Genomic DNA, 25728 nt, shown 5'->3' with positions numbered 1-25728 from the left:
ACTACTAATGTTAGCGTCCTCTCAGCCTCGAAGGCAAACAAACATACTGTTGTGCTGTTCTTTCTCTACTAATGCAGCATTTAGTCAACAAATTAATCACTTTATAATGATATGACAATGTACTGTATACATACATTTGAGCTGTCGGTGCTTTAAACGCGCGTCTGATGTCAGCGCTCTCCACGCAGCATGTGCTCTCAGTGCAGCACGCAGAATCACGTGTCGAAATAAACAACACGAGGCGATAGTTTTTATTACACCTCTAGAGGCCGCTCTTGTACTGCATCATGCCAGCAGACCCTTCTCAGCTCTTACACGGTGTAATGAATGACAGCGTGCGCTTCTCAGCCGCTCCAGCAATGGACGCAACCAGGAAAAACTATCGTATATATTTTTGCCGATAACGATAGTTCCACCAGTCAACAATCGGTGCCGATTAATCGGCAAAACCGATGAATCGGTCGACCTCTAGTATTTATGAGTGAGCCATGCATTCATTCAAATCAATAAAAAAAAAAGATGAAATCAAATTAATTAAATATTTTTTTAAATAGACTGCCATGATTAACATTTTGTCAGAATCTCGAATAAATGCAGTTATTCTGTTAACCGTATTTTCCGGACTATAAGTCACACTTTTTTTCATAGTTTGGCTGGTCCTGCGACTTATAGTCAGGTGCGACTTATATATCAAAATTAATTCATACTGACTGAGATGAACCAAGAGAAAACATGACCGTCTACAGCCGCGAGAGGGCGCTCTAGTTAGCGGAGTTGTTCAGAAGCGACACCGAGGAAGAGCTCAATGGATCCAGTGTTGAGGAGTGAGATCGGGAGCTTGGTGAACTTGCTGACCGGTAACTTGTTGGACTCGCTGGCTAATGTTAGTTTAGCATATTCAGCCTCAGGTATATGTTCTTTATGCTATTGTGTCGCTGAATAACTGTTAATGAGTTACGCTAACACACCGGACACTATTCATCTGTTGTTCTGTGTGCTGTTGTGCAGCTGAATAACTTGCCTTTCCAGATTAAATGTCTGTTCTTGGTCTTGGATTTTGTGAAATAAATTTCTAAATAAATGTGACATATAGTCCAGTGCGACTTATATATGTTTTTTTCCTCTTCATGACGCATTTTTTGACTGATGCGACTTATACTCCGGAAATTACGGTAGTTGTCTGTTCAGAATACTGGTAGAATCATGATCTCTATTTGAAACAAAAACAATCGTGATCCTCAATTTATCCAGAATTGTGCAGCTCTACATCTGAATCATGTCCTAACGAGATAATGTCCAATGATTCAATGATCAGACTCACGTAATCCTCTGAGTCTTTGTCCGGTTCAGTCTTTCCACCCGGGCTGGGCTGTGTGGATTTAACATCACTACTGTCTGTTTTATCCAAAGCTGCATCTGGGAAAAGATACTGACGGACAAACAAAAAAAACACACATTTTAGACGTCTCAGCAGCACAACTGTTTTCAACATTGATAATAATAAGAAATGTCTTATATTTCTGAAGTATACAGCACAAATTAGAATATGGTGCAAAAGTTCATTTATTTCAGTAAATCAACTTAAAATGTGAAACTAATATATTATATAGACTCATTACTGTACGTTCACACCGCCGGCGGCGAGAGCGGCAAAATTCGCTCTCACCGCCCTGCCACCGACGCCGTGAGATTCGGGGACTCTCTGACGCTCTGACGTAGATTTTAGAATGCGTGATTTTTTAAAAACTTTATTTAAAGGAGCCGCAAAGCAAATAAGAACTGAACATAAATCAGTTTCATATTTTGTGCATACTGGCCACACGTAGGGTATAAGTTAACCTATTAAAATCTTTTAAATGTGAAAGTAACAAAACACCAACAATTTCAGACACCTTTTTCCATTCGTCGTTCTTTTTATTAATGTCCCTGTATGTAAACAGGGACACGTCGTACAATAACGGGAAACCCGGAACAGAAATAATTAACTTTTCCTCCATTTTGCTTAGGAACTAATGTGGTCGGAACCAAAGTTTACAGGATTGTGTTCTCTGGTATCCTCTCAGGCGGAGGACTTCTACATTCCGATTGGTTGCCGCTGGTTGCCGCCGAACCGCGTCATAGCTTATTACCATAAAGTTGAAATATTTCAACTCTTCTCGCCGCTCTCGCCGTCCAAGACGCGCCGCGCCGCCCTCGCCAGAGCTCGCCGCCGGCTCTCATTGAAAATGAATGGCTTCCGGCCAATTTGACGCTCTCGCCGCCGGCGGTGTGAACGCACAGTTACATGCAAAGTAAGATTTCAAGCCTTTATTTGTTATAATTTTGATGATTATGGCTTACAGCTTATGAAAACCCCAAATTCAAGATTAGAATATTGTGAAAAGGTTTTCATAAGCTGTTGCAAAATTAAAAGAACGGATAATTGGGAATAATTTAATACTCATTCATAAAAAAAAAATATTAAAGTGCAAGTCAGTGATTCTGATAGTGTTTAGGCCTTGCTGGCCCTGACAGCCCACCACTGGTATATATATATATACTTTATATATATAGTATACACAAGATTTCAATGAGCAGATGAGCCGACAGTTATGTTACAGTCAGAAGTGATTTAAACATAACTAATCATATCAATCAATTCATGATATTTGCAATGATTGCAATGAGAGTAATTTAGTTTGGTCCGGTGCAGACACATGCCAAATTGCTAAATATGCAAATAACCTGCACAAATCATCTGGCATGTTTTAATGCGAATCAAACAGCCAACGTGACTCCTGAAATAAACATCAGTCTCGTTTAGGCTAATTAAACAGGAATGTGCAACATCAGCGCTCACAGGAGCACCACCTGCAATTCCTGCTTGCTAAAGTTGTGCCAACTCACAAATGCATTAAACTACACAAGCTGGAGCCCACATTTTCTTAAATATATACATGCATGTGTGTGTTTATATAGCTACAGGTGAAACTTGAAAATGTTTAATATCGTGCAAAAGTTCATTTATTTCAGTAATTCAACTTAAAAGGTGAAACTAATATATTATATAGACTCATTACATGCAAAGTGAGATATTTCAAGCCTTTATTTGTTATAATTTTGATGATTATGGCTTACAGCTTATGAAAACCCCAAATTCAAGATTAGAATATTGTGAAAAGGTTTTCATAAGCTGTAAGCCATAATCATCATAATTATAACAAATAAAGGCTTGAAATATCTCACTTTGCATGTAATGAGTCTATATAATATATTAGTTTAAACCTTTTAAGTTGAATTACTGAAATAAATGAACTTTTGCACCATATTCTAGTTTATTATATTCTAATAAACACACAAGCATGTATATATTTAAGAAAATGTGTTATTTATATGCAAAATATTTATATATAATATAAATTATGTATAATATATACAGTATATACATGCAAATATTTCTTAAATATATACATGCATGTGTGTGTATTTATATATACAAAATAATTATACACAATACACACACATATATATTATGTAAACACAAACTTTTCATTTGGATCCGATTAATCGTTGCCCAGCATTAATTATTACACAACGGCCGGCGTCTGATCAATACATCCTCATCATCCACTTCCTCACACTGATCACGCTGCCGATCAGGCGCATGTAAATACCCAGCATGCTCTCTGCTTTAACAGCTCCTCACCAGCAGGATGGAGTTCAGCACGTCGTTGTTAAGAGGCGACTCCTCGACCCGTTTGTGTCGCCGTATGCGCTTGCGTGCGCTGTGGACCATGTTGGAGACGGACAGCTTGTGGATGGGAACAGCAGCCGGCTCCGTCAGTTTGGACAAGGCTTGAGTGATGTCACTATTCTCTATGGAAACATCACAGAGGTGGGCGGAGTCAGTCAATCAAAACATACACATAATATTGTGACCCTGGACCACAAAACCAGTCACATGGGTCAATTTTTTAAAATTAAGATGTATACATCATCTGAAAGCTGAATAAATAAGCTTTCCATTGATGTGTGGTTTGTTAGGATAGGACAATATTTGGTCGAGACACAACTATTGAAAATCTGGAATCTGAGGAGCAAAAAAATCGAAACATTGAGAAAATCTCCTTTAAAGTTGTGCATTTATGTTCACGATTGTGCTGCATTCACTCACAAAAATACATGCTTTATATATTTACGGTAGGAAATTTACTAAGTATCTTCATGGAACATGATCTTAATATCCTAATGATTTTTGGCATAAAAGAAAAATGGATAATTTTGACCCATGCAGTGTATAGTTGGATATTGCCACAGATATACCCGTGCGACTCCAGACTGGGTTTGTGATCCAGGGTCACATGTGAGTGATGAGAGTTGAGCAGCCGCTGTTAGAAACTGATTTTGTCCTCAGAATGACGGTGCAATGAAAAAAATTATGTTCTTTAATTTCTTCCTCAGTATTTTTGTCTTGGTTTCCAGACTAAAAACAAGTATAAACATGTCTCAAGATACTTTTACTTGAGCAGCAAAATGACTTTATTAAATTAAATTAAGTGATTAAATGTTTAAAACAGGAAAAACATCTGCCACTGGGCGTCAAAAAAATAATCTTAATTTGAAGGGAAACATTATGGCAGATATTTGTTCTTGTTTTGACACTTCATATCTTCAGTCATTTTGCTTCTCGAATTAAAGTATCTTGATTTCAGAATGTTTCGATATTTGTACAGGAAAACGAGACAAAAATACTAAGAAAGAAAATCAGTTTTGCAATGTGAATATCTCCAAGCTAGTATTTTTCAGGATATTAAAATGGCGGACATGAACGGATGACACGGTTATTGAACTGAACTGAATAAACACTGAACCGATCTGCCTCATATTTGATGAATTCTGCATTATTGATTCTGTTATTGTCCTGTTTATTACTGTGAAGCTGCTTTAAAACAATCTGTATGTAGAAATAAAGCTGATGACACATGAAGTTTGATTCAAGTACATTCGGATCCGGACATGTACATCTGCACTGCAAAAAAATGCTTTTCTTACTTAGTATTTTTGTCTTGTTTCCAGTCCAAATATCAAACATTTCTTAAATCAAGATGCATTTACTAAAGAAGTAAAATTATATTCGATATTAAGTCTTGTTTTCTGGGGAAATGAATCAAAATTAAGTGAGTTTTTGCTTAAAATAAGCAAAATTATCTGCCAATGGGGTATAAAAAAAATAATATTGTTTTTGTTTGAATTAAGATTATTGTTCTTACCCCATTGGCAGATAATTTGGCTTTTTTTAAGCATCAACTCACTTAATTTTGATTAATTCCCCTGGAAAACAGGACATAATATCTAATGTTGTTTTACTCAACTAGTAAATGCATCTTGATTTAAGAAATTTTAGATATTTGGACTGGAAACAAGAGACAAATACTGAGTAAGAAAGTATTTTTTGCAGTTATTCTCTCACGGACCAGAAGTAGGAAGAACATCAGAACAAATAGCTTTAACCCTATAACCCTAAAAACCTTTAAACAATCATTGTCTTTACCATTCAGATAAAAGCCAAAACCCTAAAACCAGTGAAATGTGTCTCAAGAAGATGCCTAATGAGATAGTCCAGACATATGTGGTTAATTAATATCTAGAAAGAAATGTTCAGGATGACCTTTCCCTTCCTCTTCAACCGAGTTTCTCCCCAGAATCTCCTCCGAGGTTTCCTTCCGACTGCAAAGTTTGAAGAACTCCATGAGAAATTCACCTGAGGATCAAGACAACACATCAGGCTCAACCGCGCTCATCTAGCGCTCATCTTTCCTCTCGCTCACTGCAAAACATGCTGTTCTTACTTAGTATTTTTCTCTTGTTTCCGGTCAGGATAAACTCGAATAATGTGGATATGGTGCAAAAGTGAATTTATTTCAGGAATTCAACTTAAAAGGTGAAACTAATATATTATATAGACTCATTACATGCAAAGTGAGATATTTCAAGCCTTTATTTGTTATAATTTCACTGCAAAAAATACTTTCTTAATTAGTATTTTTGTTTTGTTTCCAGTCCAAATATCTAAAAATTCTTAAACCAAGAAGCGTTTACTAGAGAAGTAAAATGACATAAGAAATTCAATTTTGTTTTAAGATAAAAAGAAAGTAATTTAAGTAATTTTTACTTAAAACGAGCAAAATTATCTGCCAATGGGGTAAGCAAAAAATTCTTGGTTTCCATTTGAATTAAGATTTTTTTTCTTGTTTTCCATTCGAATTCAGATTTTTTTGCTTACCCCATTGGCAGATAATTTTGCTCGTTTTAAGTAAAAATTACTTAAATTACTTTCTTTTTATCTTAAAACAAAATAGAATTTCTAATGTCATTTTACTTCTCTAGTAAACGCTTCTTGGTTTAAGAATTTTTAGATATTTGGACTGGAAACAAAACAAAAATAGTAAGTAAGAAAAGCATTTTTTGCAGTGTTTTGATGATGGCGTACAGCTTATGAAAACCCCAAATTCAAAATTAGAATATTGTGAAAAGGTTTTCATTTTCAAACAAATAAAGGCTTGAAATATCTCACTTTGCATGTAATGAGTCTGTATAATATATTAGTTTCATCTTTTAAGTTGAATTACTGAAATAAATGAACTTTTGCACCATATTACAAATTTTTCTAGTTTCACCAAATATATAAAAATACTTAAATCAAGATGCATTTACTAGATGAGTAAAATGTCATAAGATATTATGTCCTGTTTTCCGAGGGAATGAATCAAAATTAAGTGAGTTTATGCTTAAAAAAAAAAAAAGCAAAATTATCTGCCAATGGGATAAGAAAAATAATCTTAATTCAAACAGAAACAATATTATTTGTATTACCCCATTGACAGATAATTGAGCTTTTTTGATTTATTTCCCCAGAAAACAAGACTTAATATCTTATGTAATTTTACAACTTTAGTAAATGGATCTTGATTTAAGAAATGTTTGATATTTGGACTGGAAACGAGACAAAAATACTAAGTAAGAAAAGCACTTTTTGCAGTGTGTCTGTGTGTTAGCGGCCGCTCTTACCCAGCAAACACTGCGGGTTTTCAGCTTTCCGCACTCGAACAGACCAGTGAGGCGCTTGAAGTGGATCCAGATCGCTGAGAGAGAAAAACAGACACGTACATTCATTCCTCGAGGAACCTTCACTAAAACAAACACGCTTGTGTCTAGTTATAAAGTTGCATTGCAATCTAAAGATGTTTGTCTAAATATATGTGAACACTACACAGAAACAAGATAAAAATACTTAACAGTCTTAAATCAAGATACATTTACTTGACAGGCAAAATGATTGAAGATATTAACTCTTGTTTTCTGAAAAATTGTTCAAAATTAAGTGAGTTTTCGCTTAAAACAAGAACAAATATCTGCCAATGGGGTCAGAAAAATAAACTTAATTTAAACAGAAAACATTATTATTTTTCGGACTCCATTGGCAGATATTTGTTCTTGTTTTAAGCATAATGTCACTTATGTTTATATTTTAAACATGTCACTTATATTTTTATTGTAAAACAAGAGTGTCTAATGTGAACACTACATTGCTTACTTATTATATTTGTCTTGTTTTCCAGTACAAATATGTAAACATTCTTAAATCAAGACACATTTCCTGGAGAAGCAAAATGACTTAAGATATTAACTCTTGTTTTCTGAAAAATTGTTCAAAATTAAGTGAGTTTTTGCTTAAAACAAGAAAAAATAAATCGTCCCAATAAAGATATTTGGCTGATATATTTAAAGACGATAAATAATGGATTATTTCCTTAAGCTGAGACACTTCACTGTTCAACATGATGGTTTTGAATTGCTTGAAATATGATTGAAATCACTTCAAAAAAGGAAAATATTTGTTAAGTGCAACATCCAAGTCTGTCATAAAGGCTATAGAATTATAATAACATCATTATAATAGTGTGCTTGGGACTAGCGATGTCCCGATACCACTTTTTCACTTCCGATACCGATGCCGCAGCTTTGGCTATTTGCCGATACCGATACCAATCCGATATTTTTATTTTATTCTTGAACTAATACTAACATGGATTTTAATGGTGAGACTTTAGTTTTTTAGTCAGGAGCCTCTAAAAAATTTATAAAAACGTGAATTTCGATTTATCGGCCAATATATCGGTTATAGGCTTTCAAATATAAAGAATTATCGGTTATCGGCCAAAATTTTCATCCCTAATCTTGATTTCAGAATGTTTAGATATTTGTACTGGATGGAAAACAAGACAAAAATACTGAGGAACAACATCATTTTTTTGCACATCCTTCCCATCGAGAAGTGCTGAGTGCTGATGCCAATAACTATCTGAACAATCACTACTAATGCTTAAAAATCTGTTGAAAAATCAGGCAAATATGGCGTTTTCACGCTCAAACCGCGCGAGCGTGTGAAATAAGAGCGCTTGAGCACACTTCATTGTGTGAATGTTTGTTCAAAATCATTTAAAAAAACTCTGTACTCCAGAAGTAAGAGTTCATCAGCACACACACACACACACACACACACACACACCGAATGAGACTTGAGAAAACAGCACGTGTTAATGTGACGCTACGGCTCACTGAGCAGCACTTCATCACTAAACTAAAAGGCGTAAAATAATGCGGCGCGAATCAATTTTGGCTTGGGTGTCTTTAAGGCGGTACACACACACACACACACACACACACACACACACACACACACACACACACACACACACACACACACACACACACACACACACACACACACACACACACACACACACACACACACACACACACACACACACACCCGCCCTCTTCTCCTGAGCTGTGAAAAATTATTATGGGTAACAGGTTCTTTACGAGGTGACGAAACATGGATCTGGCACTGACATCAGCTGGAGTTGTTTTCGTGCATCATGCATATTCATGAATTACTATAAAAAACGATTACATCACTGTTCTATTTTCATCACCCCACGCTGCACAAAAAAAATGTCCGTTTTATAAAAGCGCAGTGTGTGTGTTTGGTGGACACTTGGAAAACACTCACGAATAAACATCATTGTCCACAACGATTCCCTCCGTCAGGTTCGGCCACGTTGTTGCAAGATGCAGTTCACTGAAGAAAAAGAAAAAAAGTGTGATTTGATTTACATGTGCAGCTTTTACTATTTAATCAGCACAAAATTAACATTTAAATTAACTAAATCTGAGCTGAGTGACCCGGGGACATTGTTTTATTCTAGTTTCAGTGTCACTATCCTTCTTTAACATTTTGATTTCTGTCAGAAACCAACTTTAAACTCCACTTAATTTGGGTCATGTGATCTCTCAGGAGTTTTTTAAAGCATTTTGATGCTATGTGATTGTGCGCCTAATGCATTAATGCATAGAGGCAACGTCTTGATGTTCTGAAAGGAAGTGATGTAATTGTTATTGACGGTCCATGAGGAGTTTGGGGTCAGTGCCACCTACTGGACAACACACTGCAAACATGTCTATATCTAAAATCAAATCATTGAAATGCTCAGTATGCACCTTTACTGTAATGCAAAAACAAATCAATCAGACAATGTATATTTGTAGAGTACAACTGTAAATACGCGTCATGATATTATTTGGTGTACTGAATTATTATTTATGATTTTTATGCTGATTGCCGAAAAAGCATAAGAATATTTTCTGAAAATATGACTGTTATTTTACTGTATTTTTGATTAACTAAATGTTTTGGGGTCAGTAAGAAGTCTCTTCTGCTCACCAAAGCTGCATTTATTTAATAAAAAATACAGTAAAAACAGTAATATTGTGAAATATAGAAGTGTTTTCTATGTTAATATATATTAACGTGTAATTTATTCCTGTGATCAAAGCTGAATGTTCAGCATCATTACTCCAGTCTTCAGTTTTACTGTTTTTAAATTGTAATAATATTTCACAAATTTTACTGTATTATTGATCAAATAAATGCAGACTTTAGAAAAATATTCACATTTATTTGTATAGCGCTTTTCACAATACATATTCTACTCTATTTTATATATATATAAATAAATATATGTATTCATATTTTTATATGTATTATATAATATATGAATATATACATATATATATTGAATATAAGTATACTGTATGTGTTTTTTTTTTTTTTTTTTGCATCACGGTAGTGAGAATTTGGGCAAAATGTGCTTAATTGTCATAAAAAAATATTAATAAGTAATCTCACGTTGCCGAAAAAAACTTTGCCCTTTCAATCGCTGACACTGCTGCATTAAGATGGATTATTAACCTATATACTTATCTATTTATTCAGATTTCCCTTTAATGCAGTTTTAATGCAGGTTGGTATAGAGAAAAGCAGCTCTGCACATTATACCGCCGTGACATTGAACACAAACGCACCTGATGGGATCTTCACACGCTCCAAAAGGAAGTTTGCCAAACTCCACGCCGCCCACCTCTCCAGTGAGAAGCGCATCAAAGTCTAAAAACAACACACACACACACACCTTTTCATTTTATATTAACTTTGATTTTCATTTTAGCTTATGATCAAAGTAATATAGAGCAGTGAAATTAATCAACTCAGGATATACGTAGAATATTATCATCTGGCTGTGTAAACATCTCCTGCACTGCTTAATACAGAGGTAAACACACTCACAGCGCACCGGATCCACTGAGTAAATGTAATATTGACAGAGATGTTCTGATCGACACACACACGCGACTCCATGGCAACAACAGCGAAAGCTTCTCCAATGTATCAAATAAAAATTTCCATACACTCTGCTGCGCCTACACTGCAAAAAAATTATGTTCTTTCTCAGTATTTCTGTCTTGTTTCCCAGCACAAATATCTAAACATTCTTATATCAAGATACATTTACTAGAGAAGCAAAATGACTGAAGATATTAAAGGAGAATAATGACAACGATAAAGATATAGAGAGCCTGGGTTAGGCCCCTCCCCTTCCGGTGGACCATGGGACCTTATTTCGGAATAATATTGTATGGTAGTCAATGGCGAGAGACAACAAATATTTTGATCTCGTTTGAATTGTGCCCTGAATTACACGTATGATGTTTGTCCATTTAAAAGATACATTTTAAAGTCAAGAAAGTCACAGTTTGATGTAAAACTGTTGAGGTGTAAGACTGTGAAAATACGTCATTACAAAGACTACAAACCCAAAAGGCGCACATGTGACGTCATACCTTTACTCTCAATGAATGAAGCTAACTTTACTGAAGCTAACTTTACTGAAGCTAACTTCACTGAAGCTAACTTTACTGAAGCTAACTTTACTGAAGCTAACTTTACTGAAGCTAACTTTACTGAAGCTAACTTCACTGAAGCTAACTTTACTGAAGCTAACGTTACTGAAGCTAACTTTACTGAAGCTAACTTTACTGAAGCTAACTCTACTGAAGCTAATTTTACTGAAGCTAACTTTACTGAAGCTAACTTTACTGAAGCTAACTCTACTGAAGCTAACTTTACTGACGCTAACTTTACTGAAGCTAACTCTACTGAAGCTAACTCTACTGAAGCTAACTTTACTGAAGCTAACTTTACTGAAGCTAACTCTACTGAAGCTAACTCTACTGAAGCTAACTTTACTGAAGCTAACTTTACTGAAGCTAACTTTACTGAAGCTAACTTTACTGAAGCTAACTCTACTGAAGCTAACTTTACTGAAGCTAACTCTACTGAAGCTGACTTTACTGAAGCTGACTTTACTGAAGCTAACTTTACTGAAGCTAACTTTACTGAAGCTAACTTTACTGAAGCTAACTTTACTGAAGCTAACTCTACTGAAGCTAACTTTACTGAAGCTAACTTTACTGAAGCTAACTTTACTGAAGCTAACTTTACTGAAGCTAACTTTACTGGAGCTAACTTTACTGGAGCTAACTTTACTGAAGCTAACTTTACTGAAGCTAACTTTACTGAAGCTAACTTTACTGAAGCTAACTCTACTGAAGCTAACTTTACTGAAGCTAACTCTACTGAAGCTGACTGTACTGAAGCTAACTTTACTGGAGCTAACTTTACTGAAGCTGACTTTACTGAAGCTAACTTTACTGAAGCTAACTTTACTGAAGCTAACTCTACTGAAGCTAACTCTACTGAAGCTAACTTTACTGAAGCTAACTTTACTGAAGCTAACTTTACTGAAGCTAACTTTACTGAAGCTAACTTTACTGGAGCTAACTTTACTGGAGCTAACTTTACTGAAGCTAACTTTACTGAAGCTAACTTTACTGAAGCTAACTTTACTGAAGCTAACTCTACTGAAGCTAACTTTACTGAAGCTAACTCTACTGAAGCTGACTTTACTGAAGCTAACTTTACTGGAGCTAACTTTACTGAAGCTAACTTTACTGAAGCTAACTCTACTGAAGCTAACTTTACTGAAGCTAACTCTACTGAAGCTAACTTTACTGAAGCTAACTCTACTGAAGCTAACTCAACTGAAGCTAACTCTACTGAAGCTAACTTTACTGAAGCTAACTTTACTGAAGCTAACTCTACTGAAGCTAACTTTACTGAAGCTAACTTTACTGAAGCTAACTTTACTGAAGCTAACTTTACTGAAGCTAACTTTACTGAAGCTAACTTTACTGTCTGTCATGTCTTCTATAGTCTTACGTTATAATCGTAACGTTACGCCGTGATGCCGGAGTGTGTTGTACCAGACCGCACACACACGAGCAACGGTGACGTATAGTGCGAGACGAGAGATGAAGTTCATGAGCGATTTTCACATTGAACTAAACGTTACTCTTCTGCTTTATGACAAACCGCGACTTTCTTGACTTTCATAATTATCTTTTAAATTGACAAACATCATGTGTGTAATTCAGGGCACAGGTCAGACGGAATGAAAAGATAAGTTGTCTCTCGCCATTGACTACCATACAGATTTTATTCCGAAATAAGGTCCCATGAGCCGGAAGCGGAGGGGCGGGACTTAGGCTCTCTATAGCTCTAATGTAGTCCCGCCCTTTTTCAGCTCTACGATCGTTGTCTTTTGTCTTCCGGTCTGTATTTTCACAGCGAAGTACGTATTTATGAATGATCGGCTCGTTTTAAAATCTTCCCGGTCTACTGACATTTGTTAAGACATCTGCTTCAAACATTACAATCCTCATGATAACTTTCGTTAACTTTACATTGAGTAAATCCACTTTAGAAGCTGTTACTCCTGGACAGCGATCCCATTGAAATACACAGAGCGACCGCAAAACAGAAGATCAAAGACAATATTCTAAAGATGGCGGCGCGCTTGTTTCTCTGGCGCATAAGGTCGTCTATGAATCGTATAGCAGCACTGAGAAACAATATCGTTGGAATCAGTTTCAGAATTATATATTTTTTCCAGCTGATGAACGATAAAAACACTGAGAGCCAATCAGAATCCATCCTGCTTTAAAGAGCTCGAACAATTTAAAGTGACAGACGACAAAACTGCAGCTTACAATAAACAGAACATATCGTCTAATGTTCAATAATAATCGGACAATAATATAGTTATAATTACAGCTATCTTTATAGTTATCATTCCTGGTATGAACCGGCCTTAAAGGATTAGTTCTTGAACCTGATACTTTTTGAACTTTGAAAGGATCAGTCAAAAAGAAATTAAGGTTTTTCTAGGAAAACATTACATTATGTTTTTTGTTTTTTTTTGTTTTGAAAATGACCGATCGCTTCGCTGCTAAGACCCTTATTCCTCGGCTGGGATCGTGTCGAGACTTTGAAGCTGCACTGAGACGGACATTTGAACCTTCAAACCGTTGGTTGCCATTGAAGTCACTATATGGAGAAAAATCCTGGAATGTTTTCCTCAAAAACCTTCATTTCTTTTCGACTGAAAAAGAAAGACAAAGAAAGTGCACTATATAGGGTATCGGCCATTTTGTAGTGGTGTCCGAATTCAGAGTGAACGACATCATTCCCTACATTTGTTCACTACTTTCACCCACAATCCTCTCTGAATTCGACATTCGACGTAGCACTATTTCCCACAATCCAATGCGGAGAGGACTGAGCGCGCACGAAAGTGCGGGAGCGAGCAAATTTAAACCAGAGATTACTTTACAGCTTTCTTATTTCTGCCTTAACATTTATTGCATGCTATAGTTTTAGGTAACATATAAATTGAAAAATATATATTTCATATAAAAACTGATTTTTTACTGATTCTCTGAGTGAGTGAGTGGAGGCGGGGATAATTTGCATATTCATAGAGCCGCGTATACTAAATGAGACAAGGGTGTCGAGTTACATTCAAGATATTTTAAGGCAACGGAAATTTAAAATATGTAATGATCATTGGTGACCAAAGATGAGTTTTAAGGGATAAAACGATTGACAACAAAGTGGACAAGTCATTAAACCCTCCTCACAGAGCTCACACACGCTGAAACGCTGCAGACTGATCTCAGATCAGACACACACCTGGCGGCTGCTGAGGCCACGAGCACTGCTGCCAGTCCTGAAGGACGTACGTGAAGCGAATGGCGATGTTGATGGGCGGCAGCGGCATCAGTGGGCAGCCCTGTGGACACCAAACATCCAGAGAATGAAGGGGACAGATGGTAAACATGACAAAAGAAAACAATCAATTGTGCAATTATAAAATTTCAACTGAAAAATGCACCTTTCTATGACAAGAAATGCAGATAATCAATATTACGGTAAATAAAGCTGGCAATGCATTTGAGTTTTTATTAGAAAAGTGATTGCATGCAACTTTAGTAGTCCTGGTAAAAAGGGAACTTCAGTGCCCCTATTATGCTTTTTTCGTGTATTATCATTCATGTAGTGTGTAATATGTTTGTGAATGTAAAAACTCTGCAAAGTTTCAAAGACCAAAGTGCATATAAATCTTCCAAAAGAAAAAAGCGATTCTGAAATGCCCGAATCTAGTCATCAGAAATGACTTCCTGCTTGAATCTACGTAGGTTTGAAACTAATTTGCATAATGCCCGTCTATGGTCTTCATTGGCTGCCCACGAACAATGTCTACTGTGCCCCACACACACTCTATCTGAGACCGGAAGAGTACGGCTTGAGTTGTTCATGTCGAGAAGACGCTGCCAAAGCAAATACACTTTGATGCACTTTTAAACGATGAGGACTTGCGCTGGAATTGATACGGAAAAAAACAGCACTATAGTTACTGTTCACATCACTAGCTATGTTTCCATCCACACGTTTTTATCCGAATTAAGTGATATCGAATGAAAAATGCCTTATGGAAACAGTAAAATATATAATTTCATGAATATCGACTCAAATGAAATACGTTCGGTCTAATCGGATTTTATCTTGATCGATATACGGCTTACGCGATAAACGCTGATGGAAACGTTATTTACCGAATAAATAATGAATTGCATTTTGTCTAGCAAAACTTTGTTCGCAAACGTTGGCTTGAATGTTGTGCGAATCAGTGCGACAATGAATGTAAACACCTTAAAATATCTCAAATCAATTCGATACACCAATTTGATCGCAAAACAGCATGTGACGTCATTACGCACAGGTTTTTATTCGCTTTAAAGCCGTTGGATGGAAACACACTTTCACCAGCTTTATTCGCATTCGTTTTTTTACCGAACTTCAGATAATTCGATTGACAAGTGATGGAAACTTATCTAATGTGTATCAACAGCTGAGGAAGAGCTGAAATTCAGATATGGTAATGGGAGTTTGGTTTCTAACACATGACGTAACACCGTGTCCTAACTAACATAAATTATATTTCCATGTTAATCAGAGTTTTTGTGCTAACCAGACGCGACGGCGACGACTCTATTTTAGAAACGGTTTCTATTTTTCTGTGACGTCGCGCTGGATCAACAAACACAAAGTGAGGCAATGATAATCTCAGGCACTGATTATGTGCTTTAATGTTAAAAGTGTGTCATGTGACTTTGAATATCATTTAGTGCTCCAGCTTTGAGCTGTAAAAGCAACACTGGAGAATTCACCTCAGATCTTGAAATTAAACACATGGAAACAAGAACGTTCAAACTGTGAACAAACAAGTGTATTCTTTGACAAAGATTGTTTTAGTCACTCAGCCTATGTATTTTTAATAATATTTAAACGGTGTAATATTTGTGAATTTGATTATGTAGTAACTTATCCATTTTCTTGCGAGTGCCGTCAAGATTACTCTCTGGTGCCGTACACTCGCCATTCAACTTTTCAACTTGTTGCAAAAGTTCATTTATTTCAGTAATTCAACTTAAAAGGTGAAACTAATATATTATATAGACTCATTACATGCAAAGTGAGATATTTCAAGCCTTTATTTGTTATAATTTTGATGATTATGGCTTACAGCTTATGAAAACCTTTTCACAATATTCTAATTTTGAAGCTGTAAGCCATAATCATCAAAATTATAACAAATAAAGGCTTGAAATATCTCACTTTGCATGTAATGAGTCTATATTATATATTAGTTTCACCTTTTAAGTTGAATTACTGAAATAAATGAACTTTTGCAACATATTAAATTTTTCGAGACACTAAAACTAAAACATTTTTTCTCACACAGTAATTTTAATTTTGAACTATACACAACACAGATTGTCACTATCCACGATACATATTGATGCATTTTTGTATTGCGATATACAGTTACACCCCGAGTTTATACAGTTAAAGGTCCACATCCGATCCGCATGTTCTCTGTGTGTAAACATGCTCTGAAAACACAAGACCAATGCTCATCATCAGAACTCACGATCTTGTTCTTGAAGATGTCGAGCAGGCCGGACAGGTGGTTGTACTGGCCGGGCACTTTACGCAGATGCACAATCTCGAAGTCCGAGCGAACGCCGGGTCCCTGACACTCGCCCGCAAACATCCTCCTCCACTTCTGCTGGATCTGGACAAACAGCGGCACGTGGCTGCAAAACAGTGTGTAGATACAACATGTGACCCTGGATCACAAAACCAATCACGGGTATATCTGTGGCGATAGCCAACAATACATCGTACGAGTCAAAATTATAGATTTTTCTTTTATGCCAAAAATCATGAGGATATTAAGATCATGTTCCATGAAGATATTTAGTAAATGTCCTACCGTAAATATATAAAACATGTATTTTTGTGAGTGAATGCAGCACAATCGTGAACATAAATGCACAACTTTAAAGGAGATTTTCTCAATGTTTACATTTTTTTGCATCCTCAGATTCCAGATTTTCAATAGTTGTGTCTCGGACAAATATTGTCCTATCCTAACAAACCACACATCAATGGAAAGATTATTTATTCAGCTTTCGTGTGATGTGTAAATCTCAAATTCAAAAAAATTGACCCATGTGACTGGTTTTGTGGTCCAGGGTCACATGTGGAACGGATGTCCTATCATGACACATTAACACTGTGAGCACAAGAACAGCTTTTAGACGAGACAGGAGAAATCTGGGACATTTAGTAATATAGACGGTGACTTAAAAATTATGTGTATGATGTATATCATGCTATTATGATGAACTATATGCCTGGTAACACTTTACAATAAGGTTTAACATTAGTTAACATGAATTAAGATATCATGTTATCATAAGATAACGGCACTATTTTAAGAACAATACTTCTACAGGATTTATTAATCTTAGTTAATATTCATTTAAACATTTACTAATACGTTATTAAATTCAAAGGTTGTATTTGTTAACATTAGTTAATGCGCTGTGAACTAACATGAACTAACAATGTGCGGCTGTATTTTTACTAACTAACATGAACAAAAATAGTAAGAAATGTATTGCTCATTGTTAGTTCATGTTAGTTAATACATTAACTAATAAACCTTATTGTTAAGTGTTACCATATGCCTTTCTATGATGTTCGAAGCGTTTGATTTTCAGAAGGCAGATGTCTGACTCTGAGATGGTTTGTGTGACATTAGCAACACATTATTAGCAGTTTGATAATGTAGTCAAGCCAAAGGCTAATCATATCAATTACGGTCGTGTGTCTGATGTTGATACATAAAACGCATTATTATTCTGATACATCGGCTTGTAGACGAGCCTGTATAATTCACTCGTCCACTTCTTCTGAATCAGTTTCTGCTTCAAACACACTTAAACCAACATGTCCACTTGCCGTTGTGTAGCGTTTCCTACGGTCGACTGATCAGGTAATCCGAGATGCTGTGATTGAATGGAGGCGGAGACTAATTTGCATATTCATGGTTCCACGTATACTAAATGAAGCAAGGGTGTCAGGTTACATTCAAGCTTTTTTTTTAAGGCATGAATAATTTTCACAGGGAAAAAAACATTTAAATATGTCATCATCAAAGATGATTTTTAAGGGATAAAATGATTAAATGCAGGTGAACTTTAACACATGAAGCTCCTGTTCTCTGGTGTCTCTAGAACACACACACACACACACACACACACACACACACACACACACACGCTAACACAGCTCAACAGCGCCACCTGATGTCAAGAAAGTGTACTGCAGCAATATGACAGATGTAAATGCATTTATAAACAAAATATTTGTTTTTAATTAATCAAAGCATCTCTCAAAACAACCATAATTCATATCATCGTATGAACAATTAACAATGAATATATTACGCAGCACAATAATAATAACAAAACACATCACACGACGCAATACGCAGAACGTCCACATAAAGCATTTAAAAAGAGGCTAAGAGATTATTAAAACAACTAATAATGCAGAAACTTGGCCAATCTAACTTCATAAATGAGTTTTAATGTCTAAAAACATATTTTACATTGACAAAGAGACAAGATGTTTTCCAAAATGACGTGTGTCAATAAGATACTCATAATTAAGAATACATGTGGTATAAAATACAGCTTTTTAGTAGTTGTATTAAAAATAGAGTGAGATTAGAGGTTTATAATAATAATAGGGCATAATAATAAACAATAACAATAAACTACTATTATTATTATTATTATTATTATGTAACAATACTAATTGTAAAAATGGTAGTAATAATAATAATATACCATAAAAATTAGCTATTATTATTTTTACCAGTATATAACAATAATAACTACACTGTAAAAAAAAAAGTTGGTTTAACTTAAAAAAGCAAGTTACCTTGTTGCCGTAAATTTTTTAGTTCGTTGTAATTAAAAATTTGAGTTAATACAACGAAGAAGAATGGTTTAATAAACAGATTTTTTTTCTTTTTTCTTACCTACATTAAGATGAGAAAAAAATGTATTACAAGTTTTCTGTAATTTAATGTTTAAATATGCAAATTAGGCAATATCTAATTAAATATGCGCTAATTTGCATCTATTTAAAAAAAACAACGAAATCTGAGTATTTAATAAAGCCAGGTTCAAAATAATTTTTTCATTGTGTTCACATATTAGATGGGGATTTTTTAATTATTATTTATGGATATCTACTTGTGTTATCCTGTAAATCAGAATATACTGTCAATAGCCTTAAAAAAATAGATTTTCGCCATGTTTTTTGGAATAAAATGTTATATAAATCAGCCTAGGAATAATATATTTATAAATCCCTCTGTAAATGTCTTCATAATATAACTAGGCACAAGACTGGAAGGTTTGGTGTATATCGGTGCGACTGAAGTGGAGATTTCGGACTTGGAGAATGAGAGAAAAGTCATTTTGAGAAAACGGGCTTTAAAGATTTATCATCAGCCAATGAGATTGTGCATTCAGCCCTTTTACTTTCACGATTGGTTGCTGATAAAAAGGAAATGACCATATTTGGATCCGACAGCATTGTACAGGAGAGAGAGAGCTTTCTAACGGTGTGTGTGATGACGGTGCAGACAGAGATCGCGGATCATGATGATTCAGAACGACAACTTTTGTTGAATTTATGAGAAATCTACAGACGCAAACAGACGAAGTTAGTAAAATAAAGACCTAAATGTGTATTTCAGACTTTTTTTCACCACAAGTCTGAAAGAAGACATGTTATTGAAGACAAATATCACAAAATCTCAACAAAAAAAAAGATGTTTTTGCCTGCCGTGTCTCGCCTTAAAGTGTGTATGTCAGGTTACATTTTTTTTTTAGATATATTAAATAAGGTTTAGATGTCTGAGTGAAAATGTAATTATCATTAAAATTATTACTGTAACTGCCCTACAATAAGCTTTATAGCCATTTCTGTCAAGATCATATTTTTAAAACGCAGCTGAGCTGTGACGTCATACAAGGGAGACGTGCCAACAAAGTTCTATTCAAGTATGGAGAGTTTTGAGTCTGAGGAGATGCAAAATCCCCCTCAAACCTATACGATGGCCCACAGCCATACAATTTTGAGTCTCCCAGGCGGGAGACAGATGAGGAGCCAAACAGAAATGTAAATAATTCATATCGAAGAAACATAAATATCTGGTGTGAAGAAGAACCAGTGGAGAGTTGGTCAGGTGTCTGGTAAGTATAGGCGTAACGGTATGTATTCGTATTGAACCGAAATGGTACGGGTGTCACGGTTCAGTGCATGAATATACACGGAGAATACACAGTATATAAAAAAAAAAATTAAACTCGCGTGCAAATTAATTAATGCGGAACTACTGTTAGATACGCGGGTTATTTAGGGACACCTAATCTGTAGCTCCGCCTCAGCTCTGAAGCTCCGTGGCTATAATGAACAGCCTGCGATCGATGTCAATATTGCAATGCTGGAATATGTTGTTGGTTGGTGCGTGTGTGTGTGTGTGTGTGAGAGAGAGGGGCGCGATCGACGTGCTTCTACTACAGTAGCATACACCGTAGGCACCGCATCAGCTGCCAGTCTCACTCGGGTTTTAAATCCCATTTTATAACTCATGAGTAGGGCTGCACAATTAATCGAATTTTAATCACGATTACGATTTTGGCTTCCCACGATCAAATTCGTGTGATCGTGCGATATTTTAAATCCGTCATTCTGTTCATAGAACGCTCCATATGAACGTTTTTTTTTTGCAAAGCCAATCTAGCGCTGGCTCCATGACGAGCCAATAATCAGAGTTGTTCCTTGCACCGCACAGCTTAGTTTCTAGATGTAGAAACTAGAATGTTTTGCCGGACTGGACAAAAGCGAAGCGAACTGGGCGAGATGAGACAGAGTGTGTCTGCGCGCGAGCAATAGTGCGCGAGAGAGTGTGTCTGGGCGCGAGCAATAGTGCGCGAGAGAGACCGAGGGTGTCTGCGCGCGCGGGTGTCTGCGCGCGAGCGATAGTGCGCGAGAGACTTCAAATAACAAGAGACTTTTCAAATAACAATGACAGAATTTTATTCACTGCCATCGGGATCCCGCTTACATGGCTACCTTCCAAATAAATCAATAATTTGACACAAAATATTGATTTAAAAACGATTGTATTGCTTCCGTGTCCATGACAACGCTCTGTTTTTCATGGCAAGAAATAACAGACTGCATTCTACATTAGAATTTAACCAAGCCATGTAATAATAGGTAATAATAATTATAACAGAAGATAATATCTCTAGTCTATCCTAATAATTATTATAAATACAATGTATATAACATATACATACAATTTAAAATATTAATAAATTATTTATTTTTATTTATTCTGGAGATGCACTGAATTTTGGTGAATAAGAGGACCCATTTTATTTTGATGCACATATTTGTACATTAGCAGGAAATGTAGCACAATATGGATGTAAAAAGCAGTTATAATTAGCCTATGTGACAAATCAACAAATAATCGTGATAATTAATCGTGATCTCAATATTGATCAAAATAATCGTGATTATCATTTTGGCCAAAATCGTGCAGCCCTACTCATGAGATCTCCAACCGCGTAGTCCTTCTCAGTGAAATGGGCGCTGCAAATGACCGAAGTCTTGGATACCGAGGCAGCACTGAAGTCGGCGCGTTTGGTCCGAACAAAGTTGACCCAGGCACGGAACACAGTGGACTCTGTGACCGGTTTTAACGGTGTTTTTGCACACAGCACAAACGCAGTAATTCACCATCGTGAAAATACGCCTGCGTATACTAACGACTTAACTTAAATAACTAACTAAATAACTAAATAAATGTCCTAATCACTAATTCTCTCGCTCTATCACTCGTGCAATTATCAACACAGCTCAGCGAGCTTGGGAGACGTCTCCCTGTTATGACGTCAAACGATTCGTTTGGAATGAGGAGCAGTTTTAAGGGAGGACTGAAAATAATGAACTTTTTCATCTTATATTCTGCCTTTAGGAATCGAAAAACATACAAAACAATACATCAACTTGTCAAACGTGTATTTCCCCTCACTATTTTGTGTTAATCAAAATTAAAAATTTAACCTGACATACACACTTTAATTGACCATATAATCGGCCCTGATCTTTTAAAAAATGTTAATGATGATAACAATAATAAATCATAACAATAAATGATTATTTAGGATTATGGGTTTGCACTTTGACTGTAACACCAGACACTGAATGAAGCAACGATAGTAACAATGTGAGGATCACAGGTGTGTAAGAAAAAGTGGTCATCAGAGACCCAGGTGCATGCTGGGACTCACGGTTCACTCACCAGCCTGTGTTTGCCAGAGCGATGGACACGGAGCTCAGGAGCAGGTTACACTTCGACTCACTGACGATGGCTTCACAGTTCGCTCCGGGAGAAATCACCACAAACTCACGCATGCCAAACCTACGGCACAACAACAGAGACGTGCGTCAGGACTTCTGGTTACATGTATTACATCAGAGAATGTCTAATAAGGGGAGAACTGGCACTCCCAGTAAACCTCCGGCTTCTGAACTGGTTGCAGTTCCACTCTGGCTCCACATGTGGGCGCTCACAGGACGAGTGCAGAATGAATGGAGGTCTATGGAGCTATACCCCTCAAAATCCACTTTTCTCAGGATATCATTTTTCGTCTAGTAATTTGAATGTTGTATTCGAAAGGAGATGCAAAGAAATTACACATTGCTGGGTGTTCGATTTTTTAGAGTCACTTATTTGCTTTAAAAACTCTTTTAAAATGTCAAAGCTACTGCTTTACGGACATAAGTACTCGTTCATTCAACTTTCGACCTATAACCCAAATTGAACTTGCCAAACCTACAATCAAATCTGAGATTTCTCAACAGCAATCGGGGGAAAGAGACACATTTAGCCGTCTAGCCCCATAGACTCCCATTCATTTTGCACTCGGGCGATCGCCCCCAGTGGAACTCTGGAGGAACTACAACCAAAATTCGGTACAACAGGACTTAAAGGAGAACTCCGGGCAATTTTTAAGTTAATCTTGATTGTTATATCTTTGTGAGTTCTGTCTATAGAGAAAAAAACTGAACCGGATTGGTGCTTGCAACACGAGCTGCTACCGCTAATGCCCAGAGCTCACTCAGCTAACGGCAGTTATGGGGCATATTCATAAAGAGTGTTTTTGTGCCTCTTAACAGACACAACATGCAATTAAAATGTCTGTCCAACATGAACAGGGTCCTTACATGACAACAAGATGCGTTTAGCAACTTAGCCATTGTTTAAATCCACCTAAATAGTGTTTTAGAGACGGCTAGCTGTAGTCTCGCGCTGAAGTCCCGTGGGAACTCCCGTTTATGATCTATAAACATATAAACTACGGAATGTTAAAAACATCTTTCTGAGCAATATTTAACATGCATCATATTTGAGATTCTCAATCACTATTTGAATACTAGATGTACATTTCCAGAAGAAAATGTCAATGGTGCTTGCAGTGGCAAAACTCGCCACTTGGTTGCTATGATATGATGCTAAGGTGTTCAGGGTGGTTGCTATCGTGTTGCTAGGCGGTTGCTATGGTATTCTTGGTGGTTGCTAGGGTGTTGCTAGGTGGTTGCTATGGTATTCTGGGTGGTTGCTAAGGTGTTCTGGTTGGTTGCTATGGTGTTGCTAGGGTATTCTGGGTGGTTGCTAGGGTGTTCTGAATGGTTGCTAGGGCGTTGCTAGAGTGTTTTGGGTTGTTGCTAGTCAGCTAGGGTGATCTGGGTGGTTGCTAGGGTATTCTGGGTGGTTGCTAGGGTGTTGCTATGGTGTTCTGAATGGTTGCTAGGGCGTTGCTAGGGTATTCTGGGTGGTTGCTAAGGTATTCTGGGTGGTTTCTAGGGTGTTCTGGGTTGTTGCTAGGCAGTTGCTAGGGTGTTCTGGGTGACTACATACTAGAATACCCTTTGTAAAATCTGACGGGTCTTAGAGCTTCTTACCATCTGACCAGACAGTGAGCTCGAGGAGGAAAGTCATTGTTCATGCAGAGCAGGTCCTGCATGGCCAGCGGATACGCATCTGAAAGCAGAAGACACCGTTCAACACACACAAAAGAGGTCAAAGGTCAGCTGACGAGGTCAAAGGCCAAACGTACCTTCCTCTGGCTCATCTACGCCTTCACTCTCTGCCGACTCCTGTTTCAGACAGTGATGTGTAATGGAGAACTTGAAATCAGCAAAGTTAATCTCTAAACTCGTCTCTTCCCAGCTGCCGCTGGTGTATTCGCCCTGTCAACATCAACACTGTTAAACTCCTGCGTACATCATTTCATACATCATTCGTGTAACAGTAATCATGGGTAATGACCTTCTCCGGCGGTTTCCCAACACGACAACCAATCAGCTTCCAGTCATTGAGCACCTCCTCAACCCTGGATATGAATCTACAAAGACACACAAGTACAAAACCTCAGTGTAAAATGGAGAAAATTAACATTTATATAGAATGAATGCACAGATTAATAGTTCATGCATAATAGTTACTGTGCCATCATATAAATACCAATCAGTAATACAGTGATGTGACCATAAATGAACCAGTATCACACAAAGAAACACAACATTTAACCTGATGTTACTAAATTAAATTATTGTAATTCATAAATGTTTTAGAATACAGGCTAATACTATTTGTACGTCGTTTATAAGATGAAACGTAGAAATTATAACATTCTGAGTCATATTTATGACGTGACAAGTTGAAATTATTGAATAGTGAGCAATATTCATAAGATGTAAATGTCTAATTTATGACATACTAAGTCATCAAACATTTGAATGATCTTGTAAGTCAACGATAACTATTTATCTCATTATTTTGATTTTTCTTCCCCTCATAACGAGTATGTAACGACTTTTGACTTTTCATCTCATAATTATAGTTTACTATTTCATAATTTCGACTTGATCAATTTCATAATTATGTTTTGATGTATAAGTCATGATGTTTTATTCTTATGTGGCCAGAATGGGCGTTCATAAGGACTTAACAACACAAACACAAGATGACTTTAGTGCACTTTAATCATAAAACCACATGAAAATCCACAGAAACGAGTGATTACTGAGGAAACGTTCATTTAAATGCTTTTTTCTGTACCTCTCCCACTCCGATGCGGTGGTAAAATCAGTGATTTCAAACACTTCGGACTCGGGCTGAAACAGAAACCCGTGACAGTTAAAGAACCGAATAAAGCAGACACATGTCAAATAACTGCGTGCATTCATATAACACATATGACATTGACATGATGCAGATCATAATGATGCGTATTCTGACATAAACAAACTCACATCACTGTCAGCCGCCATCTTGGCTCTCTGTTTAGAATGACGTACAACCGTCACGTGATGCGTCTGGAAATCTTTTAAAAAATTACTCTTACGATTCTTTTATGTTTTTCTTTAATTTTTCC

The 25728-nt window shown here is 36.4% G+C and overlaps 1 protein-coding gene across 3 annotated transcripts in view; it reads right to left on the bottom strand.

The window, feature by feature from the left end:
• Positions 1-25664, bottom strand: part of rab3gap1 (RAB3 GTPase activating protein subunit 1) — a 63396-nt gene extending 37732 nt beyond the window's left edge. For all 3 annotated transcript variants that reach the window (XM_079619626.1, XM_079619627.1, XM_079619628.1), the window contains exons 1-14: positions 25607-25664; positions 25413-25468; positions 24621-24696; positions 24409-24541; positions 24254-24332; positions 22590-22709; positions 16776-16941; positions 14474-14573; positions 10408-10489; positions 9056-9124; positions 7048-7121; positions 5648-5740; positions 3686-3855; positions 1322-1429 (exon numbers count right to left, since the gene is read on the bottom strand). In XM_079619626.1, coding sequence (XP_079475752.1) covers positions 1322-1429; positions 3686-3855; positions 5648-5740; positions 7048-7121; positions 9056-9124; positions 10408-10489; positions 14474-14573; positions 16776-16941; positions 22590-22709; positions 24254-24332; positions 24409-24541; positions 24621-24696; positions 25413-25468; positions 25607-25624 — 1344 coding nt within the window. In that variant the 5' untranslated portion in view covers positions 25625-25664. The remainder of the gene's footprint in view (positions 1-1321; positions 1430-3685; positions 3856-5647; positions 5741-7047; positions 7122-9055; positions 9125-10407; positions 10490-14473; positions 14574-16775; positions 16942-22589; positions 22710-24253; positions 24333-24408; positions 24542-24620; positions 24697-25412; positions 25469-25606) is intronic.
• Between the last annotated feature and the right edge of the window lie 64 nt (positions 25665-25728).

The sequence above is a fragment of the Phoxinus phoxinus genome, assembly GCF_949152265.1.
Source record: "Phoxinus phoxinus genome assembly, chromosome: 7".
Classification (NCBI taxonomy): domain Eukaryota; kingdom Metazoa; phylum Chordata; class Actinopteri; order Cypriniformes; family Leuciscidae; genus Phoxinus; species Phoxinus phoxinus.
The sequence above is the reverse complement of the archived record's forward strand: the minus strand, read 5'-3'. Positions and strand labels throughout refer to the sequence as shown.